General features: G+C 37.6%; 1 protein-coding gene across 2 annotated transcripts in view; it reads left to right on the top strand.

Annotated features, from left to right (window-relative positions):
• Positions 1-21390, top strand: part of ccdc50a (coiled-coil domain containing 50a) — a 110741-nt gene that overhangs the window by 63150 nt on the left and 26201 nt on the right. For both annotated transcript variants that reach the window (XM_039765995.1, XM_039766003.1), the window contains exons 2-4: positions 8115-8177; positions 17844-17973; positions 20099-20189. In XM_039765995.1, coding sequence (XP_039621929.1) covers positions 8115-8177; positions 17844-17973; positions 20099-20189 — 284 coding nt within the window. The remainder of the gene's footprint in view (positions 1-8114; positions 8178-17843; positions 17974-20098; positions 20190-21390) is intronic.

Genomic DNA, 21390 nt, shown 5'->3' with positions numbered 1-21390 from the left:
GCATGCTGAAAGAAGCTGTTCATATCACAAGTTGAGAGAGATTTGTGAATAAAGACACGTTTTTCCTTGATTTACAAATCAAATGAGTCAGACATCAATAAAGTGCACATTGCAGACATCAGTTTAAGGGTATTGCATTCATTTCGGTTACACCATGTAGAAATGTTAACACTTTTTCAACAGGGCACCCCCACCCCATTTCTGGGCACCGTAATGTTTGGGGCATAGCAGTGGTAGCCATATTAATGCAAACATATTTATTACTTTGTTTCATATCCCTTGCATGCAATGACTGCTTGAAATGTTCAATTCATAGACATCATCAGGTGCTGAGTATCTTCTATATTTATTGCTGTGCCTTTCTCTAGTATTGCTGTACCAAGCCTTTAATGCTGTCTTTTCCTCTTGCTTGTTTCAGGGACTTGGTCCCTTAAGTTTTCTCCTCAGCATATGGAAGGCATGCTTAAATTGGATTGAAATTGAGTGACTGACTTGCCCGTTCAAGAATTTTCCATTTTTTAGAATTGGAAAACTGCTGTGTTGCCTTAGCAATATATTTGGGATTTATAATCTTGTTGCATTTTCTGGATTTTTGGTTGATTTTCTATCTCTCTCCATTAAAATGAAACTGCCATAAAATTATAGACTGTTCATTTCTTTGTAAGTGAGCAAACTTACAAATTCAGAGTGGATCAAATAATTATTTCCCCCACTGTAAAATGTGCCAGTACCTGGCATACCCCCAACCACTATGATTAACAGATGAGATGGTATGCTTCTACATGGTGAGACCAAAATATATGCAAATACCCTTAAATGAAAGTCTTCAATGTGCACTTTAATCAGATCTGAAATGTTTGATTTGTAATTTTAAACTGAGGAGTGGAGGATACTGTAAATCAAAAAACAAGCAAGCAAGAGCATGAAGGAATAATTATTGGTGCTCCCCTAATATACAGGTATAATGTTGAAGGCAGCATTTTCTATCACACTTTCAAGAAGGGTCATTGAATGCAGAAAGCAGAGACTAGAATTAAAAAAAAAGTATTCATATTTTCTGATACTTTTTATTTTCTGCTTAGATAAATCTTCCTTCTACATGATTATATCTTTTGTAAGATGGTATTTCATGCAAAACAGATTTATTACTTAACTTACAAATGGAAATGAAAATAATAAAAGAGAATTAATTCACCGTGAATTGCAAATCAAATTGTTTTGCATGAAAAGCTTATTTAAGAGGGTAGGTCAAATGAGGACTGTCCTTGTTGTACAGACGTCTAGTCATATTGCACACAGCAATTTGGTAGAAATCTAGAATCAAACCCATCATTTTCACAGCTCTCTGTAGGCGTTGTATTTCTTTAAAGTAGCTTAAAATATCTAATTAAAACTATGCTCTATATAAAGCTTGTGTTTGTTTTTCTGCACATGGGAACATTGATCAAAAAATTATAGCAAGTTTTGTTAAATCACTTGATTTCTATAAACCTCATGTGCTGGAACTTTGATTGCTGCAGCTGTTTCTTTTAGTTTCTGAAGGCTCACCTATAAGCTGTGACACTGTTTGGATCCGTCCGTCCATCCATCCATTTTCTAAACCGGCTTCTCCAAAGCAGGATCACAGAGAAACCGGAACTTATCTTGGGACACACACTTGTATATTCCTGCAAGTCAAGTTCACATTTTGGATATCTAAAATATCATTTTTAAATAGCTGTTGATGCAGGGCAAATAGGGATCACCACTGCAGAAAATCTAACTTTGTGCAAGCAAGAACTGGGCTAGGTCCATAGTACTACTTTTTGTTTAAAAATGCTGAAGTGTCTGTTTTTGTATTTTTGTCATTACTACCCTAGTGTTTTTAACTCCAAAAACAGAGACTTTTGCTCTCTAGAGCTGTATTTTTCTGAAAACACAGGCTCAAAAGTTACAGTGTGGATGGGTGGAAACAAAGTTATGAAAAAGCAAACTCTAATTGAGCTGTGATTTGTGTTTATTGCTTAGTCATTCCCTAATTGGATTCTGCTCATTATAAATTTTCATTCCCTGATTGGGCAGCCTTTAAAGAAGAAAACAGTATTCCAGCATAGCAAACATAAATAAGTTTCTTTCCATGGTGCTTGTCCTGTTGCTTATCTGTGCATGTATCTAAATTGCATTTTATTCAGTTTGACTGCTGCATATACATACAAAAGACAAATAATTTACCAGTTGCTACAGCTTTGCAATAAATCAAATGGCCTGCGGTATAACCACCCCTCAAGTATTTTTGTGATAAATTGTTAACTGGTTTCAAAAAGAGGATAACAAAATAAAACATTTTCATATGTCAATTTGAAACTCCCCCATCAGCACCTACCCCAGAATTCATTTTTTAAGTAGTTGGCTGCTAAAATAATCCTCACCTTTCACTAAAATTAAAATCAAAAATCTAAACTGGTGTGTATTAAAGTAAAATTCACACAAGACTTGAAATTTTAAAATAGCTTGCCTAATGAGTGCCCATGTTGCATAAGTGTTAAAGAAGTGGATCCAGTTTGAAAAATAGGTCTGTTTTTTTTATTTTTAAGCATTTGTTTTTTTTTTTTTTTTATTAAATTTACAGGCTTTGAAAAAATGTGTGTTTGCGGTTGAGCCCTAAATTAGTTTTTAAGCAGGCCTACGCAAATGGGTATGGCTTGTGCTGTAACTAACTATTCTGCTAGCATAGATGAACCCAACCCAGAAAACACTTTATAATCCGGTCGCAAGCAGAATAGCCTGAATTTCATTTGAGGCATAAATTCTCCCAATGTAAAAACAAAGTGGGAGAATATCATTGGCTTATATTCATTGTAAAGGCATGGAGGGGGAGTGTGGACATAGCATTTATAATTTATGATTCTGTATTCAATGATATTTTCAGATCTGTAACTGAAAAATAAATACTGTACTTGGTAAAATCATTCATAAAAATAATTCATACATTATTATATCAGTGCCACATGAATTGATGAATGTAAACATTATTCACAATATTTTTATTTACGCAAACATTTTAAAACTGCAAACCAAGTTCAAATCCCCCTCAAAAAATACCAGTGCTTTAATTCCCCACATCTCTTCCTATTTTTGTTTTTATAGTTGGCCAAGCTTTAAAGCAATGTTTGAAACTTGAAGATTAAAGCAAACTTGTAACTTGAAGATTAATTCTTTCTGAACTGCTGTAAAAATGTTTGTGTTCTGTTGTTTTCAAGGAGATTCACTTAAGTGATCGGACATTGTTATTGCTTATGTCTATGTACTAATGACACAGAATTAGCCACCTTTACTGACCATAACTGCAATAATTACTTGTAACAGAAGACTGCATTTCATTTACTCTCTTGCTATACAAATATATTTCATATATATTTTTGCTGCTTTTGTTCATTTTAGATATTATACCAATGAGCATTATTATCACAACTGGTTAAATTGTATTTTGATATAAACATATTTCATTTCAAGCTCATTTCATCATTGTAGATTAACCATGGGTGCACAGATAGTCATTTTGTTTAAAACTTGCCTTTGTTTTTGTCTGCTACAACTTTAGCTGGATGCTGCCTATATTGATCTTCCAAAGGATATTCCGATTTTTCTCTAAAATCACAAATGCACACATACAATTTAGACTATGTGATGACTCTGAATAGGCCTTTTAACAATATGTATGCATTTGAGGTGGAGTCATCACCGCTGACTTTTACCTTGTACCCAGTGCTATAAGGACAGGCACCTGCTCCCTCTGTCCCTGAACTGTATAGGCCAGTTAGAAAAATGATGACTGTTGCAGCCATGTGCATTGCATTCCTTTAATGGGGTTATGCTTGGTACTGTACACAAAGTGATTCACTTGGGTTTAATTACTGAATCCCTCTCTGAAAATGAGGGTCACATCAAATTGGTCACATCATTGTCATCTCAAAGCAATATGAAAGCTTTTATATCACCGTATCGGACTTGTTGCATATTCTGTCTCTTAAACACATACACACACTAGGCTTTCCAATCAAAGTACATAATTTAAACAAAAATATATAGTACTTAATGATGTATGTTATTTTAAGAAATGTGTTTTGAACTGAAGCAAATCACATACCCACCGTACTTTGGACTGAGTGGGTAGTCCAAGAGTTTGTCAGACAATCGAGCTTACCGCTGTCAGCACTCCTGGATATATTTTTAACTACATAACACAATTTTAATTCCTCTTGATTACTTTTAATAAGAAAGTACTAGTAGAGATTGGCAGAAAAATTTTATTTTTTTTTTACCATACTAGCCCTTCATGGCTTTAATCATGTTTTTGGCATTGTCACGAAGCACAACATGTACTGATGTTTTAGGTATACCCCATGTCTGGAGCATTTCCTCCAACACATGCGCTATATGCTGGCTGGTGTGCGAGCCGCGGAATTGTTTTGCATGTAATATGGCTCATTGTGGCATGAAACTCTCGTCTATCCACTGGGAGGTTAGGCTAATTAGCGACACGGGGCTAAAACTGCTTGTCCAAATATCTGTTGTGAAACTAAACGCAGAGGAGGCTTGCAGTAGGCTGTGGATATGTTTTTTCACTGAGTCGTGTAGTTTAGGCAGCTCCGTGTCAGTCATGTAGCGGGCTTGGGACATCATATCTGGGCTCCAGAACATGGAGGAGACGCAGGAATCCCACATTTTCTACCTCCGAGAGTGGCTGGTCACTCAATGCAATGTACTCGATAATTGCCTGTGTTATTTTCACAGCACGTGGATTGTCTCTGGACGTTTTCTCTCGTCTTGCAAGAGTTTGCTGCAGCGTGGGTTGTGTTGGTATAGAAGCGTGGGTAAACTCTTTGTACTCGTTGTCGTGTTGGGATTTTAGGTGCTTGATTAAATTACTTGTGTTAAATGCGCTACCTTTTGAGCCTCCTCTGGACAATTTCGCTGATCACAATTTGCAGTCCGCCTTTGTTTTGTCGTCTTCATTCACTTTGAAATAGTTCCACACGGCTGACATGTCTCGCCTTGCCTTCTCTCCGCTCTGAGCTGCAGCCAGGGCCTGGGGGCGGGCACTCTGAGCCTGTGATTAAACATAGAGCCGCTCAAACATAGACATTTCTCGGACCGTGATATCGGTCCCCGGTATCAGAGGACTTTTAACAAGTACGAGTACTTTAGAAAATGTGGTATCGAGGCAGATACCGGTATCGGTGCATCCCTAGTTTTAACTATGTAGTACTTATTTCTTATAAAAACTTATGATGTATGCCACATAGCTATAAATATTAAACACAGTACAAATCTTTAAAAAAAAAAAAAAAAGCCTATTGTTTGTTAAGGAGCAATTTCAAATTGATCTTCATCCTTTGTTTTTCAAATTGAAAGTGTAAGCTGCTGCATTTTAAACAAGCACACTGTCCAAACTCAAGCTGTGTCCTTTTTAATTTAAAGGACAAATTGAAGGTCTGAATTCCTGAAAGTAGCTTTTCTTGCTGTTTGTGTAGTTTCACAAGATGACTTCTCGGATTACTTTTTTTTTTTTTTTTAAATACTCCACTTTCTTTAATGTAAAGACTAATATACTAGTCTCCTCTTGTTCACTGATAACACAAGCTTCCACTCGCAGCTTTTTATTTCCACTGTAGGAAATTTGTTGTAAAAGGAAAAAAGCGCTGTCTCAGATACCTTGTGTAAAGGAGCACTACAACTAAATTACCATAAAGGTTAGATACGCAGGGGCTGAAAATATTGTTTTTTGTGAACTGCCTTTTTACAGATCACCAATAAAGTCTTTTTTTAGTGAAAACTGACCGGTTTCAATCAGTGGGCAATTGATTGGAGCATCCCTAGTTCATTGTAACATCTTTACTCTTATTTGTACCAGTCCTGCTTATTTAGCCCCCACAGCTGCATTTTAGATTAATCTATATAGTGCAAACCAAAGCTATATTTTATTATAAAAGCTGAAAGTCCTATTTTATGGTTAGAATTGCCTTTGACTAAAAAGAGAAGTTATGGACTGGTCAGTGTTAACTCTGAATATTTTGCTCCACTGAAGCTTATTACATTTGGCTTATTTTTATAGCAAACCAAGAAAATTCAAAAATAGTAGCCATCAATCACAAAATAAGCAATTTCTGAATCTTGCCAACTCTAGCTTGGTATGGATGAGTCCGAGTCTCCCTGGGGACGGACTAGTGTTTCATCCAGAGTTATGTTATTTGCTCTACTATTGTTTAGGTACCAGTACTGAGGTGCAAAAGCTGGTATCAGTACCAAAGTCAAAATTGTAGTATTGATTAAATGCTAGGGCGGCACGGTGGCGCAGTGGTAGCGCTGCCTTGCAGTTAGGAGACCCGGGTTTGCTTCCCGGGTCGTCCCTGCGTGGAGTTTGCATGTTCTCCCCGTGTCTGCGTGGGTTTCCTCCGGGCACCCCGGTTTCCTTCCACAGTCCAAAGACATGCAGGTTAGGTTAATTGGTGATTCTAAATTGGCCCTAGTGTGTGCTTGGTGTGTTTGTGTGTGTCATGCGGTGGGTTGGCACCCTGCCCGGGATTGGTTCCTGCCTTGTGCCCTGTGTTGGCTGGGATTGGCTCCAGCAGACCCCCGTGACCCTGTGTTCGGATTCAGCAGGTTGGAAAATGGATGGATGGATGGATGGATGGATTAAATCATAAGGCTATCAAGAAAAAATCTTGAGTCATCCTTAATAATGCACTCGCCATTCTGTCAATCATATTACATCCTCTGATGCAGTCTCATTCTGTCGTCTCTAATTCAGCCTTTAAAAGCATTGCCTTTTACCATTGTGATGTACTTTCATTCCAACTGTGTACTGAACCTTTAGAAAGAATTGCTTTTAAGTTGCTTGACAGTATTATTATTATTATGTTAGAGCATTGTTATAATGTATTTATGTCTTTGCTTATGTTTGTACATTTTAATTAATCTGTAGTGGTTGTGCTTCTTTTGTAATATTACTTCAAGCTCATTTGATTTTATGTGTGATTTATTACAGTGTAGGGCATTCACGTAAAGTTTATTCATTTTGCTTCAGTGCTTGACTTTTCACTTGTCACCTAGTCTTGCAGGGCCAGATGTGATTCTCTAGCAAGAATACATGCCACGATATAGCTACAGCACTGTAACACGCCATATACTGTATATGTGGACCACAATCTTTATCTAAACCGTATTTGCTGTTGTTATGCCTTATAGTGATGTAGTAGTGAAAATTACAAACAATATAATTGCAGACAGAAGCACTTCCCAAACACATGAAGTCAAGCAGCTGCAGTGTTCTACTTGTGTCTGTCTCATCTGTCGCTGCAGTGTTCACAATATACAAAATTATCATTACGCTTCAGTTACCTTGTGGTACTGAGGTCCTGGATAGATAACGGCCATTTAACGCTGTATTTTTCTTACACTATCAGGTTTTTTTGCTCTCTCCCTGAACTCTCTCAGCAGTTTAAAGTGCATTGTTTGGAGGAATTGAGGGTTGTGTGTGTTAGGAAGATGCAAATATTTCAAAATCCAAAGTACTTCTGGTCCCAGGCATTATATGGATTATAAATACTCAATCTGTACAGCATTTATAGACTGTACTCCCAGCAACTTGCTGAATCCATAGGCTATAGAGTGCATTTGTACATCCACATTTTATGGTAACGTCAGGACCTTGTTTATGTTGCTCACATATCTTTTTGCATTGTCCTGATCATCATGACACCAAAAAAGATTGCAAAATAGTAGGATAAACCCAAAGTGAAAGGCCATTCCTTTGAATGTAAAACCTGAAGTAGTAAAATGCAGGTGAACAGAATTTATTTAATTAAGGGGAAAAGTCTTGCTAGTTTACTTTGATGACTGACATTATTATTAAACTGATTCTATCAATTTTTATTTCTGTTACTTAAACATAAAGGGATGACATTTTTGGGGCCAGGAAATGCTCAAAAAATGTTTTCCATAAATTCATTACATGAAAGACTTTTCAAGAATTTCATAAAGCAAGGCAGGCTTGCATTTGATTGTTGTACATGTTTATGTTTTAGTGCAGCCAAAAGATTCCTTGACCTCATCTGTTTTGTTTCTTATTTCAGTATGTCGAGACTTTGCAGTCCTAGAAGATCACACACTCGCCCACAACCTACAGGAGCAAGAAAGTAAGTTGTGTAATGTGTCTTAAATACTTTCCAGAGTTGCGGTAAACATACTGTATATAGAGAATAGTATCTGGTGATAACAGCTCTAAACACTTACATGCATTCTGTTTTGTGCTGCTTTTGTTTATGGCAGCATAAGGTTAATTCCAGATGGAACAAATGTGAAAGGTATTGAAATATGTATTACTCTGGAAATAAGCAGGCAATCAATTTTGATTTTCATTGTTGTCTCTTTGTGATTTAGCTACAGAGGCATGACTAGCAGGACAGGCAATTACCTTGGCCCCGAATTGTGAGTGGGCTCCTGAAGTCTCCATTTACACAGATACTCATTGCAAAGACAAATCTGCTGGAACCCCTCTTAAAGCATAGCACCAACACACACCAATGACACAGGCAGAAGCCCCAAGATAGCCTCTCTTTAACTTGGAAATGAATATGAGAAGGTGTTGGTTTGCCTGCCTTCAGTTTTGAGACTGGTATGCCTCTGAAGCTGCATTTCAAAAGCTCAAACCTTTGGAGTAAGGTCTCTTCATGCAGTTATCATATGTGTAATCCAGCTTGGTTGGATCTTGGATAACAGTTCACATATTGCTGCACGTAGTTTTTTTTTTTTTTTTGTTTTTTTAGGATAGAGAAAAGAATGTCAGGCATAGTAAATGATTATGAAGCTGGAAATTGGAGGTGTGATGATGAATGTTGTTAGTGCATATGCACTGCAAGTTGGGTGTGCAAATGGATGAGAAAGAAGATTTTTGGAGTGAGTTGAATGAAGGGATTGTTTCCTTTTTAGGGTGCAATATAGCTCCCTAATTGGAATAAGTTCTTTTATAATTGCGGCATTTTAAGTAACCGAAAAATATAGAGATATGATATTACAAGGCTATTTCCCTCCCATAGTAATACGGTGGTAAAAATCACATAAGAGAAAATAACTTAGCTTTCTTTACTGACGATTTACGTGGCATTACAGGCAGGAAACCATAATAGCAAGACAATACCAAGATGGGATCTTGATCTATACAGTCTGCCAATTTTTCGTTGCTACGCTGGAAGGCTTTTCAGGACAGATGATGATATCGCCCATCCGTTCGTCCGTTGGCTTTGAAGTGTTTGGCTGCTATCCAAGCCTTTTATAATGGTTTTTCTACGTGTAGGTCCTTGCTTAGGTTCTAAACAAGGAAAGGAAAGGATTCAATTTCATCTCTAACATACAGAAATAGTACAATGCCTATTTTCGCAGTTGTTCCCTTCTCTCTCTAAATGCTAGAGTAGCAGTTTCTAAATGCTGACAGCCCCTGTGTACTAACTTTGGCCTGGTCTGTATATGTGAGTGGATATATAAAATAATTTTTGTACAGAGCACAGTGACATTCAACTTACATTCTTATTACAGTGATGAACAGTATACCCAAGGGACAGAAAGTGGTGATTAGAGCAGATTTCAATGGGTATGTTGGTAAAGGGAACAGTAGAAAATAGGATGGGTAGGTATGGTGTCAAGGAGAGGAATTCAGAAGGTCAGAGGATAGTGGATTTTGCCAAAAAGGATGGACATTGCTGTGGTGAATACATATTTTAAGAAGAGGGAAGAGCATAGGGTTACATACAAGAGTGGAGGAAGATGCACACAGGTAGATTACATCCTATGCAGAAGAGTCGGTCTGAAGGAGATTGAAGACTGCAAAGTGGTGGCAGGGGAAATTGTTGTTAAGCAGCATAGGATGGTGGTCTGTAGGATGATGTTGGCGATCAAGAAGAGGAAGAGAGTGAGGGCAGAGCCACGGATCAAATGGTGGGAAATTGAAAAAGGAAGACTGCAAGGTTGAGTTTAGGGAGGAGGTGAGACAGGTACTGGGTGGCAGTGAAGAGATACCAGACAACTGGGAAACTACAGTAGGTGCAGTAAGGGTGACAGCAAGAAGCGTACTTGATGTGACATCTGTAAAGAGGAAGGAGGAAAAGGAAACCAGGTGGTGGAATAAGGAAATGCAGGAGAGTATACAGAGGAAGAGGAAGAAGAAGTGGGATAGTCAGAGATACAAAAAGTAAACAAGAGTACAAGGGGATAAGGCACAAGGTGAAGAGAGAGAGGTGGCGAAGGATAAAGAAAAGTCGTATGATGAGTTGTATGAGAGGTTGGACATTAAGGAGGGAGAAAAGGCATGTACGGATTGGCTAGACTTAGGGACCGAGCTGGGAAAGATTTGCAGCAGGTTAGGGTGATAAAGGATAAAGATGGAAACTTACTCACAAGCGAGGAGAGTGTGTTGAGCAGATGGAAAGAGTACTTTGAGAGGCTGATGAATGAAGAGAATGAGAGAGAGAAGAGGTTGGATGATGTGGAGATAGTGAATCAGGAAGTGCAATGGATTAGCAAGGAGGAAGTAAGGACAGCTTTGAAGAGGATGAAAAATGGAAAGGCCGTTGGTCCAATGACATACCTATGGAAGCATGGAGGTGTCTAGGAGAGATGGCAGTGGAGTTTTTAACCAGATTGTTTAACACTAGAATTACCAGAGCCTACGAAAAAAACTCAAAGATCCGTCCCACCTTAAATCCCTTCGAACCTCTCCATTAGTGTCTTTTGTCCTGTAAATATGTCGATAAGCAACAAGCAGCTATCACATCCCCCCACCACCGCACAGTTTTCTCAGCTCAAGTCTGTTTACCTGCGTGTCAGTTACTTAGAGTTGTATAGAGTTAGAAGTCAAGCAAAATTACACCTTTTATAAATACTATATCATTATTTGGAACACATGCATTTCATGTCTTTCCGGAAGTAAGTAAATAAATAAGGGTAAATAGGTAAATAACATTTGATCTGGCTCTTACATACAAAGTACAGTGACAGCAGCTTTCACCTGCAGCTATAGACTCTTCAGTACGCAAGCGACTCTCCACGCTAGTATTTCGATCTGGATGGTGTATGCGCCCCACAAAAAAGTCTAACTGCATTTTTGTACCATTGCTTGCGTACTAAAGTGTCAGCAGGCACTTTTCGTGGCATTACATGTATTTTTTGAGCATGCCTGTGTCGATCAAACACAGGAAGCTCTGCAGTCTACTTGTGACTTTACACTGTAGGAAGTAAGTAAATAACTCAAGGTAAATAACATTCGATCTAGCTTTTATGTAAGTAACATATAAATGTTAATGTTTTGGGCACATGCACCGTCCAGATCTAAACGCTAACATGGAGAGTCGCTTGTGTACTGAAGAGTCTATAGCTGAAGGAGGAAGCTGCCGTCACTGTACTTTGTATGTAAGAGCCAGATTGAATGTTATTTACCTTTATTTATTTACTTACTTCCTACAGTGTAAAGTCACAAGTAGAGTGCAGAGCTTCCCATGTACATATACAAAATACAGCGATGGCAAAGTGCGACGTGTATTCTTGCTTCGATGTAGAACTGTCGTCATCATCTGAGTTCATCTCTGTTATAGCGTGTCTATGTGAAAACAGCAGTGTCAAATGTGAGATGGTGGTATCGTGAACGCGACCGAGAGAATAAAACTGAATTAAAAAAAAACAAAGCTAAGCTTTACAAGTATCATAAAATACACCGGCTGTTACAGACTGAAATCAAATGTATGTTTTTATTCTAAAATAGTAAAAATAAGAGCAGCTCGCTTCTTAAAATGGACTCGTCCGAGGTCAAACCTGTGAAGTTTTGATTACCAGTCAACAGTTGATACCGTTGCGCCACCGAAGCAGTCGTAGGAAAAGCGTGTCAATTTCGCACCCTAATGTGGATTCTTTTTCTGCAGTTCTATTTTTGAATAGAAGCATACTTGTGTTATATTTTTACCCATTGTGAAAGTATTTCTTTGATATTTGGACTTCAGGCTTCACACATTATACACTTCATGTCTACATTTTGTCAATTATTACTAAAACTTGAAAATGTTTCTGTTTTAACGATGCGTTTACATAGATCGTTGTAGACGCGGAACACACATGAAATGCAAATGTTCCAAATAACGATATAGTATTTATAAAAGGTGTCATTTTGCTTGACTTCTCACTCTATACAACTCTAAGCAACTGACATGCATGTAAACAGACTTGAGCTGAGAAACTGTGCGGGGTGGGGGGATATGATAGCAGGATGCTTGCTGTTTGCTGCTTATTGACACATTTACAGGACAAAAGACGCTGATGGAGAGGTGCGAAGCGATTTAAGGTGAGACGGATCTACGAGTTTTTTTGTAGGCTCTGGTAATTCTAGTGTTAATGGAATATTGGAAAGTGAGAGGATGCCTGAGAAGTGGAGAAGAAGTGTACTGCAGGACTGCAGTAACTACAGAGGAATGAAATTGATGAGCCACAGCATGAAGTTTTGTTAAGAAGTTGGAAGCTAGGTTAAGAAGTGAGGTGATGATTAGTGAGCAGCAGTATGGTTTCATGCCAAGAAAGAGCACCACAGATGCAATGTTTACTCTGAGGATGCTGATGGAGAAGTTTAGAGAAGGTCAGAAGGAGTTGCATTGCGTCTTTGTGGACCTGGAGAAAGCATTTGACAGGGTGCCTCGAGAGGAGCTGTGGTATTGTATGAGGAAGTCGGGAGTGTCAGAGAAGTACGTTAGAATTATACAGGATATGTATGAGGGAAGTGTGACAGTGGTGAGATCTGCTGTAGGAGTGATGGATGCATTCAAGTTGGATGTGGGATTACATCAGGGATCGGCTCTGAGCCCTTTTTTATTTGCAATAGTGATGGACAGGTTGACTGACGAGATTAGACAGGAGTCTCCGTGGACTATGATGTTTGCTGATGACATTGTGATCTATAGTGATAGTGGGGAGCAGGTTGAGAAGACCCTGGAGAGGTGGAGATATACTCTAGAGAGGAGAGGAGGTCAGTAGGAACAAGACAGAATACATGTGTATAAATGAGAGGGAGGTCAGTGGAATGTTGAGGATGCAGGGAGTAGAGTTGGCAAAGGTGGATGAGTTTAAATACCTTGGATCAACAGTACAGAGTAATGGGGATTTTGGAAAAGAGGTGAAAAAGAGAGTGCAGGCAGGGTGGAATGGGAGGAGAAGAGTGTCAGGAGTAATTTGTGACAGACGGGTATTGGCAAGAGTGAAAGGGAAGGTCTACAGGACAGTAGTGAGACCAGCTATGTTATGGGTTGGAGACGGTGGCATTGACCAGAAAGCAGGAGAGAGAGCTGGAGGTGGCAAAGTTAAACATGCTAAGATTTGCACTGGGTGTGACAAGGATGGATAGGATTAGAAATGAGTACAGTAGAGGGTCAGCCTAAGTTGGACAGTTGGGAGACAAAGTCAGAGAGGTGAGATTGCATTGGCTTGGACATGTGCATAGGAGAGATACTAGGTTTAATGGGAGAAGGATCATAAGGAAAGAGCTACCTGGGAAGAGGAAAAGAGGAAGGCCTAAGTGAAGGTTTATGGATGTGGTGAAAGAAGACATGCAGTTGAAGGGTGTAACAGAACAAGATGCAGAGGATAGAAAGATATGGAATAAGATGATCCGCTGTGGCAACCCCTAACAGGAGCAGCCGAAAGAAGAAGATAGCTTAACCATTCCACAGCACTATGCAAAACTAAATCCCAATTTAAAATTAACTTCATCCAAAACTGTTGATACAGAAGTCTTAAGTAAATGTAGTTCACAAAATCAACAACATTGTCCAAAAATACTTTTAGGTTTCTCTGTTTTAGAACCAAAAAGTTATTGGAGTAATTATACACAATTTGGCAAACATTTTTTAAATGATAATTCCATGTTACCATCCTGGTATTGAAAGGAAGACGACTATGGGGAAATCAGTTTTCTTCAGTAGCACATATGATTTATTTATGTTCATTTATTTTGATCTTGAGATAGAGGAAAATTTTTTACAGTTACCATATTAAGGCTTTAGACACTATTCTGAACATCCAACAAAATCTGACACCGCAGAGGACCTTATTTATTAAAATTTAATATGTCTTGGAAGAAACACCAAAGTTGATTTTCACTTTGCATTACTGTCTATAGCAAACACAATTTTTACACACCTCCAGTTATACTTGGGTACTATATCTGTTGATGGTACCTGAAGCCCCTTCTTCACCCAGTTATACTATATCAGAATATTTGAAAATGTATTTTAGATGCGTCAGTCATCAATATGTCATTTTAACTTGCCTTGGAAAAGGCATTTGAGATACAGTATCTGGAAATACACTAAAGATATGCTGAAGTAGAATTATCAGGTATCTGTAGTTGATTTTTAAGATTTTTTTTTTTTACAAATACCATTTCGTGATGTCTTCAAATGCATTTTGATTTATGTGTAAATATAACTCAGCCATGTCCTAGTTTTGTCCAAGAATGTCCTCTTATGCAGTTATTTCCTACAAATTCAAGTTTTCACCCTTTTGCCAGTTACCTCTTGCCCTTCCGTTGGCCTTGAATTCGAAACATTTTGCAAAAAGCCAAAATATTTTCTTTAGAGGTAAATCCGTAACCGCATGTTATCTCGAAGTATAATTAGCAGATAGAAATCAAAATATTTTACATCAGAAGATACTTAAAAATATCAGAACTCAGTTGGGTTATTATGCCACTTAGAAAGGTCACTTAGATCTATTATCAAATTCAGAGACTGTGAGAGTTTTCTCTGTAAGAACATTTCCATAATCCTGTTTAGCATGTTAGTGGTTTAAACAAAAATTTGTTGAGTGGATGCAGTGGATTCAGAAAGTATTCAGAAATTATTATCTTTACAACACTTTATTGTGTTGTAGATTTAACCTTGAATAGAAAATTTGGCATCGGTTTATACTCGGCCACCCATAATGACAAAGTGAAAACATGTTTTCAGAAGTTTTTGCAAATTTATTAAAAACAATATCTGAAATCTCTTATTTATCAGATCTTTGGTTGTGGCACTCCAGATTTAGGCCAGATGTATACTATTTGCTTTAATTATCCGTGATGTGTCTAGAACTTGATTGGAGTCCACCTGTGGCAAACTGAATTGATTGGACATAGATTAGAAAAGCACACACGTTTTATATAAGGTCCCACAATTCACTCTATGTATCAGGACAAAAACCAAGCCATAAAGTCCAAGGATCTCTGTGTAGACCTCTATAATCAAATTACCTCATGTTCATGGTACGGCCTCCCAGAGACTTACCTGGAACAGATGGGCAAAGGTACAGACCTGACATGGCAAAATCGGCCCCAGCAGAACAAATATGTCTCATTTGCTTAACTGGTTTCTCTTTATCTACTTTTAGGACTTGAGTGAAAATCTGATGATGTTTTAGGTCATATTTATGCAGAAATATAGAAAATTCTAAAGGGTTCACAAACTTTCAAGCACCACTGTATATTGTCGCACTTGGGTAACAGATTTGCACAGAAACACAGAAGGTTGTAGATACAGAAACTTTATTCAAACACTGCAAACAAACATATGCCTCTTTTTTTTTTTTTTTTTTTATAAAGATTTAAACGGCCTCCTTGACAAGACAGAGATGACAATTCCATCTCACAGTTTAAAAGAATGCAAACATATCTTCCTCTTAGAGAGAGAGAGAGAATGAGAATTCAGAAACTGAAAGGTACAATATGTGTGTGTATATTTATGTAAAAAGATGATCCTCTGTGGCAGCCCCTAATAGGAGCAGCTGAAAGAATTGGATATATACATACTGTATTTACACATTTATTTATATTCCATATACACATACAGTCACACTTATGGCTCCATTTGGGACCTACCATTTGTCTGTATATTGGTCACAAAGTATACAGCTCATTGCAGTTGAAGTTCTGTGGGTCACCACTAGTATGCATACATAATCTAAGGAGTAGCACAAACAGGTCTTCGCTTCTTGGCCACACATCAGGTCAGCTTAAAGAAGCATTTCTCAGCCACTGGTTTGCACCGCTACTGAGTCATAGGTTGCCGTCATTGGTCCGCGAGTGAGTCATGATGGTTTGCCTGTGCCAATTTTTCTTAGTCACTGTATCATGGTATGGGTTACTGCCGTTGGCTTGCTAGTAGGTCGAGGTGGTTTACCTAAATATTCGGCAGTGCTTTGCATTATGCTTTCCAGTTTCACAAAGAGGAACCTCTAATGACACTTGTTTCATCAAATGACTGGTTTGCAGTTGCTTCTAGTGGGTCATTAGTGAAATTAAAAAGGTAAAACTGAGGTGTGGTACCATACAGGATGAGAAACCCTGGTATAAGGAAAACACGACAAGCCAAATACATAAACATCCTAAACAAACCTTACAGGGCCCTGTAAGAGTCAGAGAACATATGAGACCCTGTGAAATAACAATGATGAAAGATTTATTACTAGGGCTAGTGTTGGTAATTTCTAGAATATTATCACAGTATTTTTTTCTTCCCAAGTGGCCCTCAACTATAATTATTAATTGTCTCAAATCAATTGGCCATAAATTGGTCCATGACTGTATATTAGTGTTGGATTCATACTATAACTTTAGCTTCGGTATCAATACCAGCCTCTTGATGTACATACCAGTACTGAAATGGTACTAAAGCATATTCCCATCCTACCCTTACCCCATTCCCCTAATTGGGTTGCATATTCAATAGCCTACCCAGTGTACTGCACAAATACAAGCATCCCTACTTTGTAACAAGCTACAGTTTTCCTTTGAATTCTCCAGTTGTGTCAAATTTGCTGTCCCCCACAGAGTCCACAGCTCGTTGAAGAAAAGGGGGAAGGCATGGTGGTTTATCCATCATGGAGTCTAAAGCACACCCACAAGACAAAAACAATCTGTCCACACTGTAGTTTTTACTTAATTTTCAAAATGATCCCTGTTCAATCTGAAACACCTGAAAATGCAAATCACATAGACCTTCACCTACACTGGGCATGCACGCATCCATGAGAAGCTCAGTGAAGGAACTGTGTGGTGAAAAATTCAGAACCATGTAAAAATCAGATTTCTGTGTGCTTTATGCGCTTTAAAAACCACCAGCACACACAGCATAGAAAAAGAAAGAAATTATTTAAAGAGCTGAAGCAAGTTGCACCCATATCACATTAATGGGCTGATTACATTCTGTTATGTTGAAAAATTATTATTTTTTTTGTGATTGTCAGCCTAGTGTCACAGTCTCTTCAACTCATAAGCTTGTTTGTTAGTCAGTTCCTCCTATTTCTTACTTATGCATGTCTTTGCTGTCATTGTTCTCAGACCGAATGTGTAATGGGTTGTAAGATGGGAGTTGAGGAAAAGTTATATTTTCATACCACAGAAACGAAAGTTCCCCATTATGTGTCAGTGGCATTGTTTCACGTAAAAAATAAATAATAAAAAAGTATGTTAATAAAAAAAGTATGTTAATAGTTGCAGGCATGTCACTTAGCACAGATTTCACACTTGGTGAACTTTTACAATTTTACTGCACAGTCATGTTACGACCCATTACAATTAATTTGTGATCCAGAGTGTAAGAAGAAAGAGAATCTTAAATATCACTAAGGAAAAATGTGAGGTCTTATGGGAAGAGAAAAAGTGATGTTAAAGGTAGTTACACTAACACACAAAAGTGCAGAATATTTCAGATGGGGAAAAAAAATTCTAGAATCATGAAACTTTTTGGAACATGAGAAGAGATTGTCTTTATTTTTTATTTTTTATTTTTTTTAAGTTGAGACTCATCTAGCATCCAATATTCAGAAGAATCGTCTGGTTCAGCATGATCTAAAGGTGGCAAAGAAGCTGCAGGAGGAAGAGGATATGAAGGCTCGAGTTCGCCACCAGCAGCGCCATAAGGCAATGTAAGTGTTATTGGAAAGTGAGACTGGCAAGGCAACATTAGCCCAGTGTTTCAGTCTCAAATGTGTGTCCTGCAGAAAACAATTTAAACACATAGTGCACTGAATATCTTGAAATGTTTTTGCTACATGGTACTTTTAACTGTACTATAAAAGATTAACTTTAAATTAAGCTTTACGTCTTAAGTCAATACCTAAGAAACAACTACCATGGAATTCTAGGAATGTGATACCTTTTTTAGCATTTCCCTCTAACTTTAACAAGCTATTCTTTTCTGCTCCTAACCAATAGAAGCTTTCTATAAGGAATGTAGAAGCTTATTCCTGACACTCAAAGTAAAAAAGCATTATTTCCACAAAAATTGCGTTATTTTACAAATGTTTTATGTTATTGTTGCAAAAGTACGGTCACAAAGATATTGTGTGCTGTGGTTGGCAACACTGTCCAATGCATGTGCTCCAGTGGTTTAGTGACAGCTAATGAGGAAGAGGTTAAGCACATACATAGCATGCAATCAAGTAACAAGAATTAAACATACATTATAGGTTTACATTTAGTCCTTTGTGTTAAGGGGTAAATGTAATCCTTCTAGTTTAGAGTCGCAGGGAGCCAGTGATTGTTGCAGCAGCACTGGGTATAATGCAAGAAGTAAACATGGTGGATAGTACACCTGTCTTTTGTAGTGCATAATCACACAACCAATCAGAAAATAGTGTGATGTGTGCAATCCAGCAATAGAAACCTGTAAAATAAAGTATATGTTTATTTGCTTTAGATATTTTGAAGATATTCGATCTGGTGTTACAGCTATCAGTGTTCACCTTCAATCTTTGGGAGGTCAGTTTGGGGCTAGAAAAGGGTTGAAGGACTAAACATATTTGGTTAAATGCGAAGTATTACTGACACATTTACAGAATTCATTGTTAAAACAGGTTATTATCTGCAGTTAACCACTTCAGTGATATAGTTGAATCCACAAATACATGGGGAGAATGTGCATAGCCAATGCAAACCCTGGTGCTATGAGGCAGGAATGCTAGCTCTATGCTGTCACTCTGTTTATATTAAAACATCTATATTAAATTTGACCTGGTTAAAAATAAATGTGTATCTATAACTGTTGTTCAGTTTTCTTACTTAATTACAAGCTACATGGGTTCTTAATACTTCTATTAATAGCTGTCACTAGGCAACCAGAGCACGTACATGCACAATTTTAATAGCAACACAGGCAATATCATTGCAAAATAAAGAAAAACCTTTGCATAATAATGCAGTAATTATTAAGAAACCATGCAATTTTATTTGCAAAATATTTCAATGCATTTATGAAATAACCTTTTTGTTTCTTTCTTTTGTGGTGGGAATAAGCTTCTTTAATATCTAAGTTCTTTAGTTTGTTTTTTTTTTTTGAAGATTGGCCCTTTAGCTGGCATGAGCTACTTTGGAACTACTGATTACTGTCTGGAAAATGTTCTTTCTTCAGATAGATCACTACTTCAAAAGCTATAAAATTTTAAAACTTAGATAAACTGACATTTGAACTAGTCATCCTGCTTCCTTCCATTTGCTTTAAATCCATCAATGTCTGGGAACAGTATGATGGGGATGAATTTTAGGAAATAACTTAAATAATGGGTGAGTGAAGATGCCCAGAGGCTATTTTTTTACTTGTACAGATTTGGGTTATTGCAATGTCTCAAAAGATTAAACACAGACTTAAACTCAGCATGCAATGAGCTACTAATAATTATTTGCCCTCTTTGCGGGGCTTGAAGCCATCATCTCTCAATATATATACTGTATATATGTGTGTGTGTATGTATATGTATGTATTTTTTTAATCATGGGATTTTCCTTGTTTTTCAGTTTTTGAGGCTTCCTGTGTGTACCAGTTTTTATACCCAGTACTTACATGTTCACCTCAGTCATTGAGACAAAAGCCCTCATTCAGTATAAGTCTAGCCCTGGCTTATCCTCCTCCACTCTGTCTCTCTCTTTTTGAGTGTAAACAGCACTGAGATATTTTTGTGTTTCATGAAATAGTGAGGATTCCTGACATTATCTGGTTGGGTGGAGTATGCTTATGTCAGATGGGTTCTTCAACTATGTGACTCTTTCCTGCAGGGAGAGGAGTGATAAAGAGATTGCACATGAGATCCAAGAGCAGTTGGTTAAACAGGCTGAACAGATCAGAAAACAGGAAGAGACTGATGAGGTACACGTCTTCTGTTTTTTTTCCTCTCATTTAAATTAAATCCTTCATATATTATTAAAGCAAGCATAGATAAGACATTTTATTATTATGTTTATTGTAAAAAGGTGTTGTAGATAAGTTTCATGATACTGAAGGAATATTTAAAGTGATTTGTTAGTTGTCATCAGACCTGTTTAACTTGCAGTATGTATCTGAACCCTGCCCAAAATCATGTAAGACTTATTATCCTCTTACCCTAAATCCTGTGCTTTAATGGGGACACCCACAGGGGTTGTTCCTAAAACACATGCCCCCAGTTTCTCTTGTCCACGCATTATAAATCACCTTCCGGGGAGGTTCAGGGACAGAGCAAAAGATATTTCACATAAGACATGATGGTGAGAGAAAACAAAGAGCTAAAATGCTTTTATACATTCTGGAGGTCAGTAGCACAAGGTATCTGAAGCTTAATAATTTGCACATTATAATAAGTGCTGCAGTAGTGGAGACAGACAGACAGACGTAGTGTTTAGGTAAGCACTGTTGTCTATGGATATACTATGTATTAAAAAGCAACTATTTGGTCATTGCATGTTTGCATTTCCAATTAGATGGTAAAGTTAAATTACTGTAGTTATTTGATTTAGATGTGCAGTCAGTAGGTGGATGTTGTGCAACCTCATCTGGTCATCTGCTGGTGGTGTTGGGCAGATTTGTTGATTCTGGTGTTTGAAGTATTGAAATCTGCATCCCTTGTGATTCTTCATTATCACCTCTTAACAGCAGTCCTTTTGTTAGGGTGTGATGCACCATTTATTTCAAATGCATATTTTGCACTTAATATTTTCTTATGTATAGCTGCCAATTCTTTCAAACTATCAGACTCCTATACTATATTCGTAACTCTGAACAACAGAGATCATGTGCAGCAATTGCAACAACATATCTCTCACATTTGCCTCTTTTCCATTGATGCTCTTGAATGCCACTGTATAATCTGATGCTATGGAAAGATTTTTCCCTTGCATCAGATTATGTTTATTTTTAAAACATGAAATGTGCTCTCTGCACACACAATACACTTATGTCTAATAGGGTTTTTAGGACACTTTTTAACTGTAGACAGTTTATTGTAAACAGAAGCTTGCACTCTGTTTGACCAGGTTAACGAGAGTACCTCTGATCTGTGCATTTCAAAATACCGCCCATACTTTAAGCACTG

The sequence above is a fragment of the Polypterus senegalus genome, chromosome 1 (assembly GCF_016835505.1).
Source record: "Polypterus senegalus isolate Bchr_013 chromosome 1, ASM1683550v1, whole genome shotgun sequence".
In the NCBI taxonomy this organism is placed as follows: Eukaryota; Metazoa; Chordata; class Cladistia; order Polypteriformes; family Polypteridae; genus Polypterus; species Polypterus senegalus.
The sequence above is the reverse complement of the archived record's forward strand: the minus strand, read 5'-3'. Positions and strand labels throughout refer to the sequence as shown.